This window comes from Oryctolagus cuniculus, chromosome 2 (assembly GCF_051225735.1).
Source record: "Oryctolagus cuniculus isolate XC-2025 breed Fujian yellow rabbit chromosome 2, ASM5122573v1, whole genome shotgun sequence".
NCBI classification, from domain to species: Eukaryota; Metazoa; Chordata; class Mammalia; order Lagomorpha; family Leporidae; genus Oryctolagus; species Oryctolagus cuniculus.
Window position 1 is genome coordinate 51,201,914 of NC_142868.1, and position 19,637 is coordinate 51,221,550.

General features: G+C 40.9%; 1 protein-coding gene across 10 annotated transcripts in view; it reads right to left on the minus strand.

Moving 5' to 3' along the window:
• LOC100345657 (putative ATP-dependent RNA helicase DDX60) overlaps nt 1-19,345 on the minus strand; it is a 100,638-nt gene extending 81,293 nt beyond the window's left edge. For 8 of the 10 annotated variants that reach the window (XM_089325476.1, XM_089325478.1, XM_008249590.5 and 5 more), the window contains exons 1-7: nt 19,182-19,345; nt 7,394-7,478; nt 7,152-7,221; nt 6,593-6,782; nt 5,172-5,513; nt 3,318-3,434; nt 1,222-1,383 (exon numbers count right to left, since the gene is read on the minus strand). In XM_089325476.1, the coding sequence (XP_089181602.1) occupies nt 1,222-1,383; nt 3,318-3,434; nt 5,172-5,513; nt 6,593-6,782; nt 7,152-7,221; nt 7,394-7,397 (885 nt within the window). In that variant the 5' untranslated portion in view covers nt 7,398-7,478; nt 19,182-19,345. Of the gene's footprint in view, nt 1-1,221; nt 1,384-3,317; nt 3,435-5,171; nt 5,514-6,592; nt 6,783-7,151; nt 7,222-7,393; nt 7,479-18,535; nt 19,076-19,181 lie in introns of those variants that run through there. The other 2 variants (XM_070068273.2, XM_008249579.5) reach the window with 2 other exon arrangements.
• Between the last annotated feature and the right edge of the window lie 292 nt (nt 19,346-19,637).

Consider the following 19,637-nt stretch of genomic DNA (forward strand, 5'->3'; position numbering starts at 1 on the left):
GGATATGCTTCAGTAAAAATACATTCAGGGAGACCCTGGAAGCAAACACACAGGATGCTTTAGGTCAATGATGATGTGCACCGTCCATTTGCGCAATTATGGAAGAAAGAGACAAAACTTTACTATCTTTCATTACTAGGAATCTCTAGCCCAGAACACTTCAGGGCTCAGATTATACAAAATGATATGCGTACATGTGTGTATACATGTGTGTGTGCTTGCTCAAGAGCACAGAGCTGTCTGTTTAGTTGAGGAGAGAAGCCAGGCTGTGACCATTAGACTCTTGATGGGCTCTAGTAGCCATAAAGAGAGCTGCAATCTTTAGTGTCTCTCCACTAGGGCCACAAGACACGACAGCAGGAATGTTCTTCGAAAAGACAGTTTGACATTGTGTGATCTGCAAACAGACCTGGATTCCATGCACACTACTGCGAAGTATCTGGTGTAAGGAATGTTCCCCAGACTCCCCGAACCTCAGTGCTGCCACCTGGGAAGCAGGAACGTTGCTAAGAAGGAATAGCACAGTGCATTTAACAAGCCCGAAACATAGTAGCATAGACTCCCCCCTAAAGTGCTACTCTTTTCTAGTTTACTTAGCCTAAATATCTGTATGGTAAAACACTAAACCATAGGCAGACATTGTGACACAGCTGGTTAGGCTGATACTCGGATGCCCGCCTCCCAAGTAGGAGTACTGGGCTGGTTCGAGTCTCAGCTACTCTGCTTCCACTCCAGCTCCCTGCTGATGCACAACCTGGGAGGCAGCAGATGACAGCCCAGGCGCTTGGTTCCTGCCACACATGTGGGAGATCTGGATGATGTTCCAGGTTCCAGGCTTCAGCCTGGCCCCGTCCTAGCTGATGCTGGCATTTGGAGAGTGAACCAGCAGATGGAGGACCTCTCTCTCTCTCACTCTCTCTCTCTCTGTCTCCCCTTATCACTCTGCCTTCTCTCTATCTCTGTCTTACTCTTTCAAAGTATAAATAAATGAACATTAAAAAATTAAAATGGCAGAGGCCATCTTCCAAAAAGCCCCATGAAATCATAGCCCAACAGATGTTTCCTTATAAATATAAATCCCCATTCTCCTCGCACTTTCGTAATTTACATAAATAAGGGGGAAACATGAGGTACACAATGGAGGAAATGGTAGATGAAAGTTAATAAGATTTCAGAAGCAGAGAGCAATGGCGTTTCTCAGTTAAATGATAACAATCACACCTCTTGGGTGTCAGTTTTCTGACCAGATGTGCTCTTCCTTCTGTTTTCTAAACGACGATGGTACAGTTCCAAAGTCAGCGCGCATGAAGTCACACAAAGGACACGCCGGATGTCAGCTCCTTCCGGCCAGATTTGCTGAAGCAGAAAAGCAGTCTCACACACCTGTTGCAGAAGGAAATTGAAACGTGTCATTCTATTTAGGAAACTATTTTCATTCTTAAGAGATCTTACTAGAAGAAATGATACAGAAAAGATGAATAGATACAGCGATATAGAACTATAATTCTTTTAAAATAGTATAAAGAGGCTGGCGTCGTGGCTCAACAGGCTAATGCTCCGCCTAGCGGTGCCGGCACACCGGGTTCTAGTCCCGGTCGGGGCACCGGATTCTGTCCCAGTTGCCCCTCTTCCAGGCCAGCTCTCTGTTATGGCCCGGGAGTGCAGTGGAGGATGGCCCAAGTGCTTGGGCCCTGCACCCCATGGGAGACCAGGAGAAGCACCTGGCTCCTGCCTTTGGATCAGCTTGTTGCGCCAGCTGCAGTGCGCCGGCCTCAGCGGTCATTGGAGGGTGAACCAATGGCAAAGGAAGACCTTTCTCTCTGTCTCTCTCTCTCTCACTGTCCACTCTGCCTGTCAAAAAAAAAATAGTATAAAGAAAAAATTGTTTTAAGATTTATTTATTTATTTGAGAGATAGTTACAGACAGAGTGAGAGACAGAGAGAGGTCGGTCTTCTATCTGCTGGTTCACTCCCCAAATGGCTGCAACAGGCAGAGGTAGGCCAATCCGTAGCCAGGAGCCAGTAGCTTCTTCAGGTCTCCCACGCAGGTGTACAGCCCCAAGCACTTAAGCCCATCTTCCACTGCTTTCCCATGCCATTAGCAGGGAGCTGGATCAGAAGTGGAGAAGCCAGGACTCAAACTGGTGCCCATTTGGGATGCTGGCACCACAGGCAGAGGCTTAACCTGCTATGCCACAACACCAGTCCCCATTTTTCTGTGCTTCAACTTCTATCATGAATTTTCCTAACATACACACACACATAGATACAGTTTTGTGATATATCTTTATAGTTGAAAACAATTAAGTCTGTAGTAATCAACTTCTGAAAAAGACTGAATATTTTACAACTACAAATATCCAGGAGTTACAGCCTCAGCCTTACTTAAGAAGAGAGAAAAGTGGAGGACATTAACATGTTCCAATCCCAGTCCTTCATCCTGTTACCACACTCGCCCTGACTCAAGGCTTTGTAGTGACCAAACACACTGATCAAGAGAAATTGCAGGAAAGACAGACAGAAGAGGGACATTAGTGAAAAGTGAACTGGAACAGCACTTGAAAGACTAAACCTACCCTAAAACTGAAAAGACTAAAAAAATAGCCATGTTCAATAGAGAACAGAAGATGGGAAATGGATCTCAAAGCATGCACAATTTCAAGTGTCAGATGACATGGAAGGAGGCCAAGCAATTACAGGGATAGGCACATGATTTGAAGGGACAAGCTCCATTCATAGGGACAAACCTAACTTCAAAGGATAGAAGCTATTAGGAAGTTGCAGGATGCAAAAATCAGTATTCAAAAATCAATAGTATTTCCATATAGTAATAGCAAACTATCTGAAAAGGAAATTAAGAAAACATCCTGATTACAATAGCAATCATAAGTAGTATGTAAACACAGTCACAACAACGGAACAGGACGTGGCTCCCTGGGGTGCAATCCTGAAACAGAAAACAACATTGGTAGAGAAGGACATGAAGCTCTAATAAGGTCTGATGTTTGGTCGGTGGTACTGGGCTGACGCTGACTCCCTGGTTTTATTGAATGAATCCCGGTTACATGAAAGAATAACATTAGGGAAAGCTGAGTGAGAAGTAATGAGGGGTTTTCAAAAAGTTCCTGGAAACGCATATTATGAGAAAAAAATATACATGGATTTCAAAATGTTTTTGTACCAGAATAAACTTATCTTTTAACTCCATTTTTCCACATTTTTGAAGTTCCCTGGTATATTAGAACTCTGAACTATTTTTAAAAATTTTTCATAATTAAAAAATTGGTTCAGAGTTTTTTTTAAGAAAATTACATTACCTCTTCCATCATATTTTCCCATTTTAAATCTCCAAAAACTGTTGCTAATTCTACATCTCTGCACTCTTCCCATTGTTTAAGTAGGATTTCATAGGCACTCTTGATCGTCTTTACATTCTAGAAAATGAGGAAAGCCAGGTGAGCTGTCATAAGTAAATTATCCAAGTATTTTTCAGCTACAGAAAATCAGACATTTAAGATGCAATTTTTAGAATACATCTGTAAGTAAAAAGAAAATGCATTAATTTAATTGCAGATGGTCACCAATATTTTTAGGTTCTACCAAATAGAAATATTTTGTCTTTGCCAAATTAAATTTTGTCTGAGAATACAGTGCCTTTAATTTGTATAAAGTTTCATGAGGTTACATTTCACATAAAATTCAATAATTTTTAAAAGATTTACTTGTTTGTTTATTTGACAGGCAGAGTGACAGAGAGAGGGAGAAACAAAGATCTTCCATTGACTGATTTACTCCCTAAATGGCCATAATAGCTGGGACTGGTCCAGGCCTAAGACAGAATCCCAGAACTCCATCCAGGTCATGTGGAAGGGTGGTGAGGACTCCAGCACTGGGGTCATCATCTGCTGCCTTCCTGGGTGCATTGGTAGGGAGCTGGATCGGAAGCTGAGAGCTTAGACTCAAACCAATGCTCCAGTGTGGGATGTTGGCATTGTAAGCAATGGCTTAACCACTGTGCCACAAAGCCAGCCTCAAAATCCACTCATTTTAAGTATACAATTCAATGACTTTTAGTAAATTTACTAAGATATGCATCTACTGTCACATTCTAACTTTAGAACATTTCCAACACCTCAAAAAACCCATTGGTCCATTTAATGCAACATATTTTATAACAACAAATCTCAAACACATGAATAGAAAAGAGCCCCATTCACAGGGGCCTGTCACCTAGCAACAGCCCTCATCAGTGTTTTAACAGCATTGGCAAAGTCTTCAACTTGATTAATGAAACCTATTCAATTGCATTTCTAATGTATTCATGGAGTCTACAAATTGATAAACAAATAACCTCTTTAATCTGGATGATCAAAAAATTAGTAAATAAGTTGTCTTCTTATGAAAGGCCACAACATTAATGATTTCACTGGGACGTCTCAGCAGTGATTTTTGCCTCCAACTGAAGACATTTCTACATCATCATTAACTTGGAACCAATAATACCACACATTGGGTAAGGTCATGGGGCTTCAGTCAGACTGTATCCTTCAAATCCATGTTCTATTACAAATCCTGTGTTCACAATGAGTAAATTACATATTCAAAGATTTATTTTTACACCAGTAAAGCAAAAACAATACTAACAAAGCCAGTGCTATGATGTAGCAGGTTAGGTTGCAGCCTGAGACACTAGCATCCTATATGGGCGCCAGTTTGAGTCCCAGCTGCTCCACTTCCTATCCAGATCTCTGCTAATGCACCTAGGAAAGTAACAGTAGATGGTCCAAGTACTTGGACTGCTGAACCCACATCGGAGACTTGGAAGAAACTCCTGGTGCCTGGCTTCAGACCAGCCCAGCTCCAGCCATTGTAGCCATTTGGGGAATGAACCAGAAGATGGAAGATCTCTATGTCTCTCCCTCACTCTTTGTAACTGCCTTTCAACAAAAATAAATATTAAAAAAAGTACCAACCACTATTGTTAGAACAATAATTGTCCAATAAATTACTTCTTTTGTATTGCTATTATTACTGTATTTATATTATCATTGTTAGTGCATAGATGTCTCTTAAATCTGTCATAATTTCCATACAGCATATATAAAACTGAGTCACACAAATTAGAAAATTTTGTAAAATTCTCAAAAAAAAGTATTTTGGATATAAATTACCTGCTTGAAAAATTCCCGTAGTTTAGACAAGCTTAGCATAAGGTAGGCATAAAGTCGAAGGATATAAGATTCTTGCCCTGAGAAAAGCACAACATTGACTTTCAATGACCAAGTCTGAATCATTAAGAAATTGAAAAGATGTGTTTGTAGATGGTTCAGGCCTTCATCTGCAACTATCAGGAAATACGGGTAACTCTCTTCCAAAAAAACTTGCCACTCGTCTGATAAGCACCCAGAAAACTCAGTTCGAACATCAATGGTGGTGTTATTCTGAAGATGAAGGATTAGGGCAGTTCTCAAAGGAAGAAGTTCAGGGAAGTTGAAGTACGCGCACTCGGCATCCTGTGGGGGAGGTGGTGGGGAGGTGCATTATTTCGAAGTCATCATTTAGTAGATTGATACATATAATTAAAGGCTAAAGAAATACAATTCAATACCACCGTGTTCTGTCTCGTTGCTGGGAATAGACCCTAAACCTTGATGGCCATTTCACAAACAGGTCTTAAATCACAACTTACATGGAGAGCCATGTGTCACCTTCAGGCAGGCTCATCATACTCAAGGTCTATCACACTTTCCCTTCCTACAGTCTAGTTATTTTCCTCTCTAATCTCACTTCAAAAAGAAAAAGAATAGAAAAATACACAAAAAGCAAGTGGTGAGTGAAGGTAAATTATCTGGAGTGGGAAACGGAGGTGCATCATTTTATTCTAAAGGGGTGCTCTGGGCCATGGCAACCCTCCTGAAGCGGCACTGGTTGGTCCAGGTGGACCAAAATTAGTGCAGTTGGATTGACTGTTAGTGTCAGACCAGGACCCGGAATCATTCTTCAAAACATCACTGGCAAGCAGTAAGCAATGTTCGAAAACGTAACAATAACCTGGATTGGAAAATGAGCACAATTCTGTACACAAAGTCAGTAATTGTAAGCCATAGTTATCCTTGGGGACACACAAAATTTTTTTTATTATATACATAATCAAACAAAAAATGCAACATTCTCTTGGGAATATTTACTATGGAACAAATGAAAACAAAAGCAGGGTTAGTGAATTTGCCTAGACTCAAACACATTTTATTTGGGGCTCAAATACATTTACTCCTGAACATGAAGACAGAAGTGCTTCTCAGAGTTGGAGGAGTAGAATCAGGTTTCACTTGGGCTGCTATTGCAATTTCATCTGCCCTCATGATCTTGTATGTCCCTACAATAAAGCTCTGTTATTAGAAAGAAAAAATTAACTTAAGGGTAATGATTTCTGAATAGGGGATTGTGGGTCATTTTTATGTCTTCTTCCCTTTAAATTTTCTGAATTTTATAGATATATTTTACTTTTTAATAATGAAAAACACTATGTATGAAAGAATTTAAAGAATTCTATTAATTTTCAAAGCATAAGAACTCAGCTATCACATGTTACCTTGAAGAAAACTATGGAAAATTGTCCTCCTTTACTAGTGAGATCCAAAAGGTAGTGTTCAACCAGATAGAAGAAGTGGAGATTCTGCCCTTTCTTTAATGACTGTTCACATACAAATGTGATGAGTAATGAGTCTCCATCAATCAGGAAAAACTCAGATTCAACAAAGTCATTGAATAAACTGGAATATCTAAAATAGAAGAGAGTTAACAAATTCAAATGGAGATTAAATCACATGCAAAAAAAGGCAATACCTTTGTTATTATCTTATTATCACTGATAGCTGTACACACACACACACACACACACACGCACACACATTATCAGTATAAAGCCAAATAGATATATAGGGATACTTCAAAATGTTCATGAAAATTGAATTAAAAGCTCTAGTGTGTGTTTTTTTTCATAGCATACATTTCCATGAACTTTTTGAATATGTCTCTCATACAGATTTTCAATTTCTTAATTCCATTTTTCCACAAATTGTATGAAGTACCCTGGTATAGAAAATAAGATATATGATTCTATGGAAATTCATTACAACAAAAATACTCACTCAGCTCTTGGCATTTGACTCAGAATTAACTGTGACATTTCCTCTAAAAACGTTGTGCATTTTTTAAAATCTAAAATAAAGCAAGATAACAAATTATTTCCAATAACTGATTTCAAGAGAGGTATATTTCATTACTATTGAGAATGAAGAAACAGTGATACAATTATTTTAATTCCATTAAATTTGTGTGGCTTATAGAATCACTGGCTTATACAATAAGAATATTTTTCATTGAAAATTACCCATTCTTGACGTTACTGTGCCTCCTACTTGAACTGGAAAATACAATGTTCCTCTAAATGGCAACTGCTAATGAAAATAGCAGACCTGCAAAGAAAGAGGAAAAGCAGAAAGTCTTATTTGTCAACAAACAGTGCTAAATGATTCTACAAATACCGAGCACCAAGAATACAAGATTGAACAAAGTCAACCTGTGATCAGTTCTCCTGAAATTTTGTCAATTAGGAAACAGAATTACTAATCAAAAAATCACATCAACCATGGAAAACAAAAATGTGACAAAGTACACAAGGTCAAAGAGAGCTTTCCAGTAGAAATGCTTGAGCTGAGATCCAAAAGATTTCAGGAGAATTCACTAAGCAGCGAGGGGGCAAGCAGCATTCCAGGCAGAGAGGATACCAGGACGCCATGTGTAGTGCCCGTTGGCATGAAGGAATGTGGATGGAAGTAGGCTCTGAGAATAAGCCAGCAGGGCTGTTATGGAGAGAGTGAGAGGAAGACCAACTGCTAGAGAGGGCTAGAAAAGTAAGAGCAAATACGGAGGCAGAATCTTCAAGGCATGCTATGAAATTTTCCCTTCATCCAAGAATCAAAAATTGGCTCTTGTTGGATTTGAAGCGGCTGGTAACATGATGGCTTTGCACATTGAAAACATTACGCTAGCCATGGCACAGAGAACAGAGAGGACGGGAACAAAGTCCTTGTTAGTTGAGCAGGATGAATGCCATTGCTCAGGGGAGTAGCGAGGAGAGTTTGAGCCAATGAAGTCTGAGCATGGAGATTTCCTTGAAGAACATTTAGAAGTTGAGTTTGACATAATTTAGTAATAGAAGGGTAGGCATTTGGGTCAGTGGTCAAGATGCTGCCTGGGACACTCGCATCCTATATCAGAGTGCCTGGGTTCAAGTGTTGGCTCCACTTCTAATTCCAGTTTCCTGCCCGTGCACACCTCAGGAGGCAACAAATGATGGCTCAAGGGTTGGGTCACTGCCACGCTCATTGGAGACTCAGACTGATTCACGGCTCCTGGCTTCAGCCTGGCCTATCCCCAGCTATTAGGGCATTTGGTGAGTGAAACAGAGATAGGAGATTCCCTTTCTCTCTTCCCTTGCATTCTCCCCCACTCTCCATCTCGTTGCCTTTCAAAATAAGTAAAAAAATAAATGTTTTAAAAATGGTAATGCATCAGATATGGATCAAAGAAAGAGGACAGGGAAGTTGTCATAGATGACTATTATCTCATGCAATGGAATGAATGACTAGGCTACTCAGAGGCCAGAGAAACCTTGGAACAAAGACATGCGACAGGCAAAGACCATTTGTGGATAAACTGAATTTGACTTACTTCCAAGACTTACCATAGACCTTGTCATGTAAGTAGTTAAATGCACAGGCTTAGAGAGCGACATAAGGTCTGGGCTAGATCTGAACGACAGAGTTATTTGCACACCAATGGCAAATAAGACCATTGATGTAGATGAGCTTCTTTGGAAAAGGAGAGAGAGAATCATGGAAGAAGAGAGGGAATTAGAAATCGAATTTTGAGGACTTATTTAACAAATGACAAGAAAGAGGAGGACAGGTCTGTAAACGCAACTGGAGATGAATTACTACAGAGACAGAAGAAAATCCACCTGAACGTTTTATCATGAAAACCAAATATTGAAACATTTGCCATAGTGTTAGGACTGTGAAACATTAGTTGAATTAGAGACAATAGAGGGAGACAGACACAGACCGATAGATATGTGATGCTGGTGTCACAAGTGGTGGCATAACCCACGGCAACACAGCTCCAGTCCCACCCCCATCCCAGTTATTCTTCATCTACAGAGAACCACTCTTCACCAGGCATTGCAGATGCTACAACATACACACATACGCATGAAACGAGGTTCTCTACCCTGGTGGGAGTTGAAAGAGAATTAAGTCAACATTACAGTACACTATGCTGAGAGTCTTAGCTGAAGTGGCATAGAAAACTATCAAAGAATTGAGAACTTGGCCAATCAGGCTAGGAGAGTCAGGATCCTGTGTTCTGAGGTTTCATGGACAAGTTGAGAAGATAGATGGCAATGAAGTACGGTAGTATGCTAGGCGAGATAGGAACTATAAATCACTACATTCAAGGCAGACAAATCAGCATCAGTTTAATGCATAGAGATGTGAAACTACTTGATAAGATCAAGATTATGCAGGTTGTTCTACATGGCAAGTGTAGGGTTACTGATTGGAGATGAGGCTGGAAAGGTGGCAGTGGTCCAGGCTACAGATTCTTGTGCCCAGGACAGCAGTTTAGGCATTTTCCAGAAAAACTTCTGTCACCCAGTTCCTGCACTCGTCAACCTCACTGATTGCATATTAGCCTTACTCTCTTCCTTCTGTTTTCTAAACAGTACAAAGTTCAAAAGGAAAATGAAAGGCAGTGAAGGCTGAGGAAACAAGAGAAAACTTAACTCCAAGCATGCTACAGAAGGCACTTCAGAAACGATAATGTCATATTTCAGCAGACAAAATAAGTTAATCCATAGGTCCTCAGACAATGTTGCACAGTGCTACAGGAATTAAAACAATTTTTTTTTTATATCTGAGAGGCAGAGAGACACAGAGAAGCAGACAAAGAGTGCCTGTCTGCTGTTCATCCCCCAAATAGCCTCAAAAGCCATGGGCTGATGCCAGGAGTAGGGAGCTCAGTCCAGGTCTCCCATGTGGGTACAGGGATTCAACTACTTGAGCCATCACCTGCTGTCTCCCCGGACCCCATGAACAGGAAGCTGGAACCCAGAGCCAGAGGCGGGGCTCAAACTCAGATACTCAAATGTGAGAGAAATGTGTGCTAACCTGAGTCATAATGCTAGAACAAACGTCTGCTGCTCAGGAATTTTTTACAGCACTATCAGACAATAAATATCTAATAGTGTCACGTACTTAGCAGTTAGATCACAAAAAAATTAATAAGGATTTAGGTCCTAAAGACACAGAAATTATCTAAAGGAATAATGCAAAAGAAATAACAAGAGGAGTCTTCAAAAAGTTCACAAAAAATGTTTGTTATGAAGAAACTATACATGGATTTCAAATTTTTTGCACCAAAATAAAATTGCTTTCTAAATCTATTTTTGCACAAACTTTTTGAAATACCCTTGTGAAATTTTTAAAATTAGCTAACCACAACTACTATTGAAATGTGGTGCCTCAACTCTCCTTAATTTGAAAAGTATGGGATTTCATAACCAGCCTGCTAGTCTCCTCCCACATACCCATTCAGTAAATCTTCCATATTAAACTCTACCCTAAGCACATCCACACCTCAACACTTATTGGCACTGTGGTGAAGCAGGTTAAGCCACCGCCTACAGTGCTGGCATCCCATGTGGGCACTGGTCCAAGTCCCAGCTGCTCCACTCCCAATCCAGTTCCCTGCTAATGTGCCTGGGAAGGTAATGGAGGATGACCCAAGTGTTTGGGCCCCTGCCACCAACATGGGAAACCTGGATGAGGCTCTTGGCTCCTAGTTTCAGCCTGATCCAACCCCAGCCATTTTAGCCATTTGGGGAGTGAACCAGTGAATGGAAGATTTCTTCCCTCCTCTCTCTGTAATTTTACCTGTCAAAGACACAAATAAATCTTAGAAACAAAAAGAATTCAGAATCATTATCCCTTTTTCAATGGAATGAAAGTTTCCTTTCATTTAAGACAGACACATGCTAGGAAAATAAAAATAGTCGTCTGTACATCTGTAATAACTGCTGAATGAGTATACACCATGGAAATGAACAACACAAATAAAAACATTCTTATCATACTCATTTAACAGGATCACGAGTCCACAAGGAGAAAGCACTTGGGTCATAAGTGACTACTTCAGGAAATGCCCTGCTAGGCCAATCAGCCAAATATCTGGCAGTGTTGTTAAGACTACTTTATTCTCCTCAGCAATTGTCCATGTAACTGCTCACCTGTGACCCTAACACGAGTTTCACATAGTGGTTGCTGCACACCACTCAGAACTTGCTGGCTCCCTCAACTTGTCTGGATGTCTCTGCCCTGACAATCCTCAACCGTTGCTTTGCTCTCTGGGTAAACTGGAGACCACTCTTGTGGCCTCTGCAAGAGTGTATGTCGGGGGCGGCGGCAGATGTTGAAGTTGACTAGTGTGTTCACAATCCCAGTCCTTCTCTGCCTGGAGTGAGCTCACGGTGCCTGTGCACCCAACTAACATCCCCTTCTCCCTACTGTCAGAGGTGCTGCACCACACCCATCCTGCCAGATACAGTGGACTGTTACCCCACCCACAAACAGTGGCCAGAGCTCCCTGCTCCCACCCCGGATACACCCCTGGAACTCCAGGGTGAGTCTCAGGCACTCCACCAACCCAAAGAGGCATGTTTCCTAAAGCAAAGCCTTCAATAATAAAAAGGTAAGTGATCCCTCAGGTATGTAAAAACCAATGTGGAAACACACACACACAAAACATGAAAAAAGGATGGTAATTTGACTCCCCAAAAGGAACACTATAATGCATTAATATTGGACTGTGAAGAAGGGGATACTGATGGAATGACTGTAAAGTGACTCAAGAACACGGAGAAACAGTTACACGGAGAAAGAAAATCCATACAAGACGTGGACGAGAATTCTGTGTGGATAGAGATATTGAAGGAGAATCAGACAGAAATATTAGAAATGAAATATTTGATAAGTCAAATGTAAAATACATTTGAAAGCCTTAATAGACTCAGTGAGAGTGAAGAAAGAATCTCAATCTAGAAGACATGTGTTTCTAAATATCTCAGTGAGACAAAAAAAGAAGCAAAAATTAGAACACAGTGTTCAGGAACTATGGGATACCATCAAATGATCAAATATATGACTCTTAGAAGTTCCAGAAGTAATTGCTTAGACAACACATTCAGTGAAATAACAGCAGGAAATTTCTCCACTCTGGAGAAGGACATGGACATCCAAATACAGGAAACAGAGAGACCCCAAAATAGGCAACATCAGAAAAGATCCTCACCACAATGCATTATAGTCAAACTTTCAAAAGTCAAACATAAAGAGACTATACTAAAATATGCAAGATATAAATGTTAGGTACCCTTTAAAGGTCGCCCATCTTTAACAAGATTCCTCAACAGAAATGCTACAGGTCAGAAGAGAATCAAAAGATATAGTTCAAGTCCTAAAAGAGAAAAACTGTCATTCCATAATACTTTATCCAGGGAAGCTCTCATTCATAAATGAAAGTGAAATAAGACCTGCCAAGAAGCAAAAATAAAAAGAATTTGTCACCACCCAGCCAGCCTTACAAATGACACTTAAAGATATACTACACACAGGAACACAGAAAAACATTCTTTCAGCAACATGAAAGAATGTGAGGGCAGAAAACCTCTTGGTAACAGAACAAAGAAGGAGCCAGCACTGTGGTGCAGTAGGTTAAGCATCCCATATGCACACTAGTTCAAGTCCCGACTGCTTCACTTCCAATCCAGCTCCCTGCTGGTGGCATGGGCCCAGGAAAGCAGTGTAGGAGGGCCTAAGTGCTTGGGCCCTGGCACCTGTGTGGGAGACCCAGAGGAAGCTCCTGACTCATAGCTTGGATCGGTCCAGGTCTGGCCATTGTGGCCATTTGGGGAGTGAACCAGCAAATTGAAGATCTCTCTCTCACCCTCTCTGATGTAAATCTACCTTTCAAATAAATAAGTAAATCTTTAAAACAACAACAGAACAAAGGAGATTCAAAACAAATAAAGGAGTATGCCTAGAAAAATGGCAGGACCAAGCCATTACTTACCAACAATAACTTTGAATAGAAATGGACTATATTCTGTGATTAAAAGGCACAGACTGGCTGACTGGATAAAAAAATAAGACCTATCTAAATGCTGTCTACAAGAAATATACTTCGGGGCAGGCGCTGTGGCATAGCAAGTAAAGCCACTGCCTGCAATGCCAGCATTGCATATTGGCACTTGTTCAAGTCCCAGCTACTCCACTTCCAATCCAACTCTCTGCTATGGCCTGGGAAAGCAGTAGAAGATGGCCCAAGTCCTTGGACCCCTGCACCCACGTGGGAAGACCCAGAGGAATCTCCTGGCTCCTGGCTTCAGATTGGCACAGCTCCAGCCATTGTGGCCAGTGGGGAGTGAACCAACAGATGGAAGACCTCTCTCTCTTTCTGTTTCTCCTCTCTCTGTGTAACTCTGACCTACAAATAAATAAATAAATAAATCTTAAAAAAAAAGAAATATACTTCACCAATAAACATACATGCATACTGAAAGAATAAGAATGGAAAAAGATATGCCATGCAAATGGAAATCAGAAATGAGCAAGAGCAACTATTCTCATGTCAGGTAAAATAAATTTTTTTTAAATATGTGTTTGCTTATTTTAGAGGTACAGTTACAGAGAGAAAGAAGGAGAGACAGAGAAAGATCTATCCACTGGTTCACTGTCCAGATGGCTACAACTACCAAGGCAGGGCCAGGCCAAAGCTAAGATCCAAGAACTTCTTCCAGGTTTCCCACATGGGTGTGGGGGCCCTAGGACTTGGGCCATCCTCCACTGCTTTCCCAGGCATATTAGCAGGGTGTTGGACCAGAAGTAGAGCAGCAGGGGCTCAAACCAGTGCCCATGCAGGCCATGGCTTAATTCACTGTGCCACAGTGCCTGTCCAGGTAATGTAGATTTTAAATTAAAAACTGTTAAAAGAGAAAAAGTTGGTCATTATGCAATGATTAGTGGACGAATTCAACAAAAAGATGTGACTACAGTAAATGCATATATACTCAATGCCAGGGCACCCAGTTTTATCAAATCCTCCAATACAGTAATAATGGGAGAATTCCAACACCCCACTTTCATCAATGAACAGGTCAGCTAGACAAAAATCTCAATGAAGAAACAACAGAACTAATCTGCAGTATAGAGCAAATGAATTTAAGAGATATCTACAGAGCATTTCATCCCACAGCTACAGAATAGTGTTTTTGTCAGTGTATGTAATATTCTCCTGGAACACCATATAATAGAACATAAAACAAGCCAAACACAAATTTTAAATAATTGAAATCCTATCATTTATCCTTTCAAACCACAATGGAATTAAGCCTGAAATTAACAACAAAAGATACTCAAGAAAATATACAATCACATTGAGACTAAATAACATGCTCCTGAATGAACAATGGCTCATAGAAGAAATCAAAAGGAAAACTTTAAAAATTCCTTGAAATGAATGAAAATGAAACTGCAACATATTAAATTTATTAGATACAACAAAAGCAGTATTAAGAGGAAGGTTTACAACAATAATTGCCTATGTCAAAAAATTGGAAAGGTATGAAATAAATTATCTAACAATGCATCTCAAGGACCTAGAAAAACAAGAACAAGCCAAACCCCAAATCAGCAGGAGAAATTAATAAAAAATAGAGAAGAAATGAACAATATAGAAATCAAAAATATTATACAAAACATCAGTGAAATGAAGAAAAGACCCAAATTAACAAAATCAGAGATGTAAAGAGGAGATGTTACAACAGACACCACAGAAATACAAAGAATAATTAGGAATTATTACAAACAAATGAATAGATTTGGGGGCACGTATAATTTAACAAAATTGAGACTCAAATACATAGAAAACCTGAATAGGCCAATAACCAAGATTGAATCCGTAATAAAGAGCCTCCCAATAAAGAAAAGTCCAGGACCAGATGGCTTTACCAGACCTTCAGGGAACAACTAATTTCATTTCTGTTTAACTTATTCAAAACAATTGAAGGGAGGGAACCCTTCCAAACCTATTCTATGAAACCAGGATTACCTTAACTTCAAAATCAGAGAAACCAACAAAATACAGAACTATAAACTAATATCCTTGATGATCATAGATTAAAAAAAATCCTCAACAAAATACTAGGAAATCAAATTCAACAACACATCAAAAAGATCATCCACCCATACCAAGTGGGATTTACCCCAGGATGCAGGGATTGTTCAACAAATGCAAAACAATAAATATGATTATATCAACAAAATGAAGGATAAAAACCATATGATTATCTCAATAGATGCAGAGAAAGCATTTGACAAAACACACTATTCTTTTATACTAAAAAAAAAAAAAAGTGGGTATAAAAGGATCATACCTCAGCACAATCAAGGTAATATATGGCAAACACACAGTCAGCATCATATTGAATGGGGAAAAGTTGGAAGCATTTCCACTAAGATCCAGAACCAGAGGAGGATGCTCACACTCACCATTATTATTCATTATAGTTCTAGAAGTTTTAACCAGAGCCATTACACAATAAAAAGAAATCAATGGAATACAAATTTGATGACATAATCCTTTATATAGGAGGAACCAAAAGACCCCACTAAGAGACCACTGGAACTTATAAGAGAATCTACAAAGTTGCAGGGCACAAAATCAATAGCATTATTATATTACTAACAATGCTCTGGCTGAGAAAGAACATGCAAAATTAACCCCATTCACAATAGCTACAAAAAAGTTAAATACCTTGGGATAAATTTAACCAACAATATGAACAATATGAACAATGAAAATTACAAAAAATTAAAGGAAGAAATAGATGAAGACACGAGAAATGGGAATATGTTCCATGTTCATGAGTTGGAAGAATTAAGGTCATCCAAATGTCCATATCCAAAGAAATTTACAGATTCAATGAGATACAACTCAAAATACCAAGGATATTTTTCACAACTTTAGAAAAAAAATCCTTGGATTCATATGTAAATAAACAAGATCCCAAACAGCCAAAACAATCTTAAATAATGAAAACAAACTTCAAGACATATCATAAATAAACCACCATGAGGTTTCACCTCATCCCAGTTTGAATGGTTTTCATACAAAAATAAAAACATAACAAATTCTGCCAAGCATGTGGAGGAGAGGGTACCCTAATAGGGTTGATAGAAATGTGAGCTGGTACAACCATAACGGAAGATAGTATGGAGATCCCTCTGAAAACTAACAATGATCTACATTATGACCCAGCTACCCTACTCCTGGAAATACATCCAAAGAAAATGAAATTTGCATATGAAAGGACTACCTGTACTCCCATCTTTATAGCAGATCAATTCACAATAGCTAAGATATGGAATCCACCTAGATGTCCATCAACTGATGACTGAATAAAGAAAATGTGTTATATACAACCATAAAAAAGAATAAATCCTGACATTTGTAATGAAATGGATGGAAATATTGATCATTATGCTAAGTGCAATAAGCCAGACCCAGAAAAAAAAAGTATCACGTTTTCTCTTATATGTGGTAGTTTATATATATATATATATACACATATACAGATATACATCTATAATTTTAATGTTTTGTTTTAAAATTTTCTGTATATGAGTGAAATGGACACTTTTCTTTTGATTATTGTTTATAGCCCTTGCCTATATGCCTGCTGAACCTTAGTCCTTCTACTATTTGTTTGTTGAACTCTTTATTTAATGAAGTGATAAGCCTCCAATTATAATGTAAATTAAAATATGTTATCTCAAACCTTACCAGGAAGAAAGAGATGCAGGGAGGAGGGAAGGGGAGAGAAGTATCCTTGTATCTATGGAATTGTATCTGTGAACTGCACTGAATCTGTTCTCTCTGAATTAGTATCACATTAACAAGGGAATTGATGAGAAGTATGTTGTAGTAATTATTTGTGGTGACCCTGAGAATCTAATGTATTAATAAATTCTTTAAAGATTATGTATCAAAAATTAATGACTTCTGGAATCAAGAAGTTATCCTGCCTTTCCCTTAAATATTGCATCATTGATCATCAACTAGTAGATGTTTTGTTTCTAGAAGCAATCCAGGGGCTGGTGCTGCAGCATAGCAGGCTGAGCCGACACCTGCTGTACTGACAACACATATGGAGATAAGTTAGAGTCCTGGCTGCTCCACTTCCAATCCAGCTCTCTGTTAATGGCCTGGGAAAGTAGTGGAAGGCAGCTCAAGTCCTTGGGCCCCTGCACCCACATGGGAGACCCAGAAGAAGTTCCTGGCTCCTGGCTTCAGATTGGCCCAGCTCTGGCCCTTGCGGCCATTTAGGAAGTGAAGCAGCAGATGGAAGATCTCTCTCTGTCTCTCCCTGTCTCTAATGCTGCCTTTCAAATAAATACAATAAATCTTAAAAAAAAAAAAAAAAAACAACAAGTAATCCAGTTGATTAACAGAGAAGGAATAATAGGATGTAACCATTTGACAATTCTTAATGAATGAACAGTTTTGGTCTTTTTAGGTGAGACCACAAGAATAACAGACAAGTGCCTACTAAAGTACCCTCATTCATCTCCCCCAACCAAACCTGAATCTGAGAAAAATGCTCATCAAAGGATTACAAGATGTTTGGAGAACAGAGAAATTTGTTGAATCACACAAAGACTAGGAGAAGCTGTACATGTCGTGCAAAAACAACTCACATATTAAAAAAATAAAATACATGAAAAGGGAACAGAAGAGATTAAAGGAACTTAAAAGACATGTCATCCAATCACAGACATGTCCGAGTGGTATATGGATTCTGAATCAAGCAAGCTTAGATGGCAAGCAGAAGAAGGGCGGGGAGGAAAGAGGGAAAGAGAAGTGAGCGAGAGAAGGGGAAACATCTATCATGTCCCGGAGCGGAGTGGAGGAGCCGCTGGATGCAATTCACAAAGCACTGCCTGGACAAAGACTGAACCCCGGTGGGCAGGATCTTAAGATGGTCTCCAAGTCGCCAGCAATCCTGGAACAGGGGCTCTGTGCATCTCCAGTCCTCCTGTAGGAGCAGGACCTGCGACTGTAAAGGACAGTCTCTCCCGGGGTTAGTTACATTGTGCTGCACTCCATCACGGTAGGCAAGGGAGCTTTTACTGCAAACTTTCAACACCTACAGCCACCTTGTAAAGGGGCCCAGTGGCTAGGACATCAGAGTGGGCTCTCAAGGCTGAGCCAACAGTCGCAGGCATCCCAACCCTGCGGCCAGAGGAGCTGAGCTCTTCTACAGCCTGAATAAGCACCCAAGTCCTGGAATGAGAGCCCCAGAGAGGTCTCAGCTACCCGTGCCCGGACCTGTTCTGCGATAACTGCCAAGTAATACCTGAGTCTTGCTTTCAGCCACTCAGCTTGTGACCATTTGTCACGCTGCAATGGAAAACCAAATCCTGTCTCCAGGCCTTGAATATATTCCTTTCAGCAAATGTTAAGAAAGTTAAGAGAGACACTGTTTCAAGTTGCTGAAGCTGCCCAGGCATCGTCTGGGAGATCTCGTTAGGACTAGGTTCCCAGGCTGCAAGTCAGGAGAGGCTCCCAGACGCTGCTTGGAAGAAACGCGCGCTGGCCGCTGTCGGCGGCCTCCAGGCTTGACCTGCTGGGCTCACACCTCACGTCCTTTAGTTTCTCCTCCACTGCCCAGGTTCCCCAGGAAGGTCTTGAGCTCCCTCCCCCTACAAGCCTCAGCCCGCGCCCCCCACGGCGCCTCCACCTCCTGCAGGGGGCTCTTTCGCAGCAGCCCTCGGTCACCTCCGCCAGCCCCAGGAGCGCCGCCCCTCTAGGCGCCCGGGGCTGCAGGCGTGGTCCCAGTGCGCTGCACCGAGCGTGGACAAAGACCTGCAAGCACCGTGGGGCAGCTCCGCTCCACGCCCCTCCCTGGCGCTACGGCTCATCTTGACGCCCCCAAGTCTCCCGGCAGCCCCTAAGCTCCTCCCACTCCTCACTACCCTGTACCCAGGACCTGGGACCCAGACCTGCTGCGTCCAGACAGCCGCTGAGCGGCGTGCCCCGCAAGGTGGGAGTGCAGGAAAGTGACCAGGTGCAGAGTCCTGGGAGCGCTCCAGCGGGATCCTGGACCCGGCATCCGACTGGGCGCTCCCGGCATCGCAGCCGGCTTTAAGCCTAGCGAATGGGTTTCGGTTTCCTTTCCTGGCTAAGAAGCTTTTAAGTTTCGGTTTCAGCCTCCCTTCGTCTGGAGTTGGGTGGAATGGGTTCGGGAAAAGCGGGTTTTAGCATCCTTTCCGTGTATCAAAATTTCAGGAGAGAGAGCACCGGCTGTGAAATTTGGGCACAGACACGAGGAGGGCGGAAATTGAAGCTGAGACATCCAGATAAAGAAAGGTGGAATTTTAAATTGGGTGAAATATAACACCATGGAATCTGATTCCACAAGAGCTGAGGGGTCCTCTGGGCTTGTACTTGTATACAAA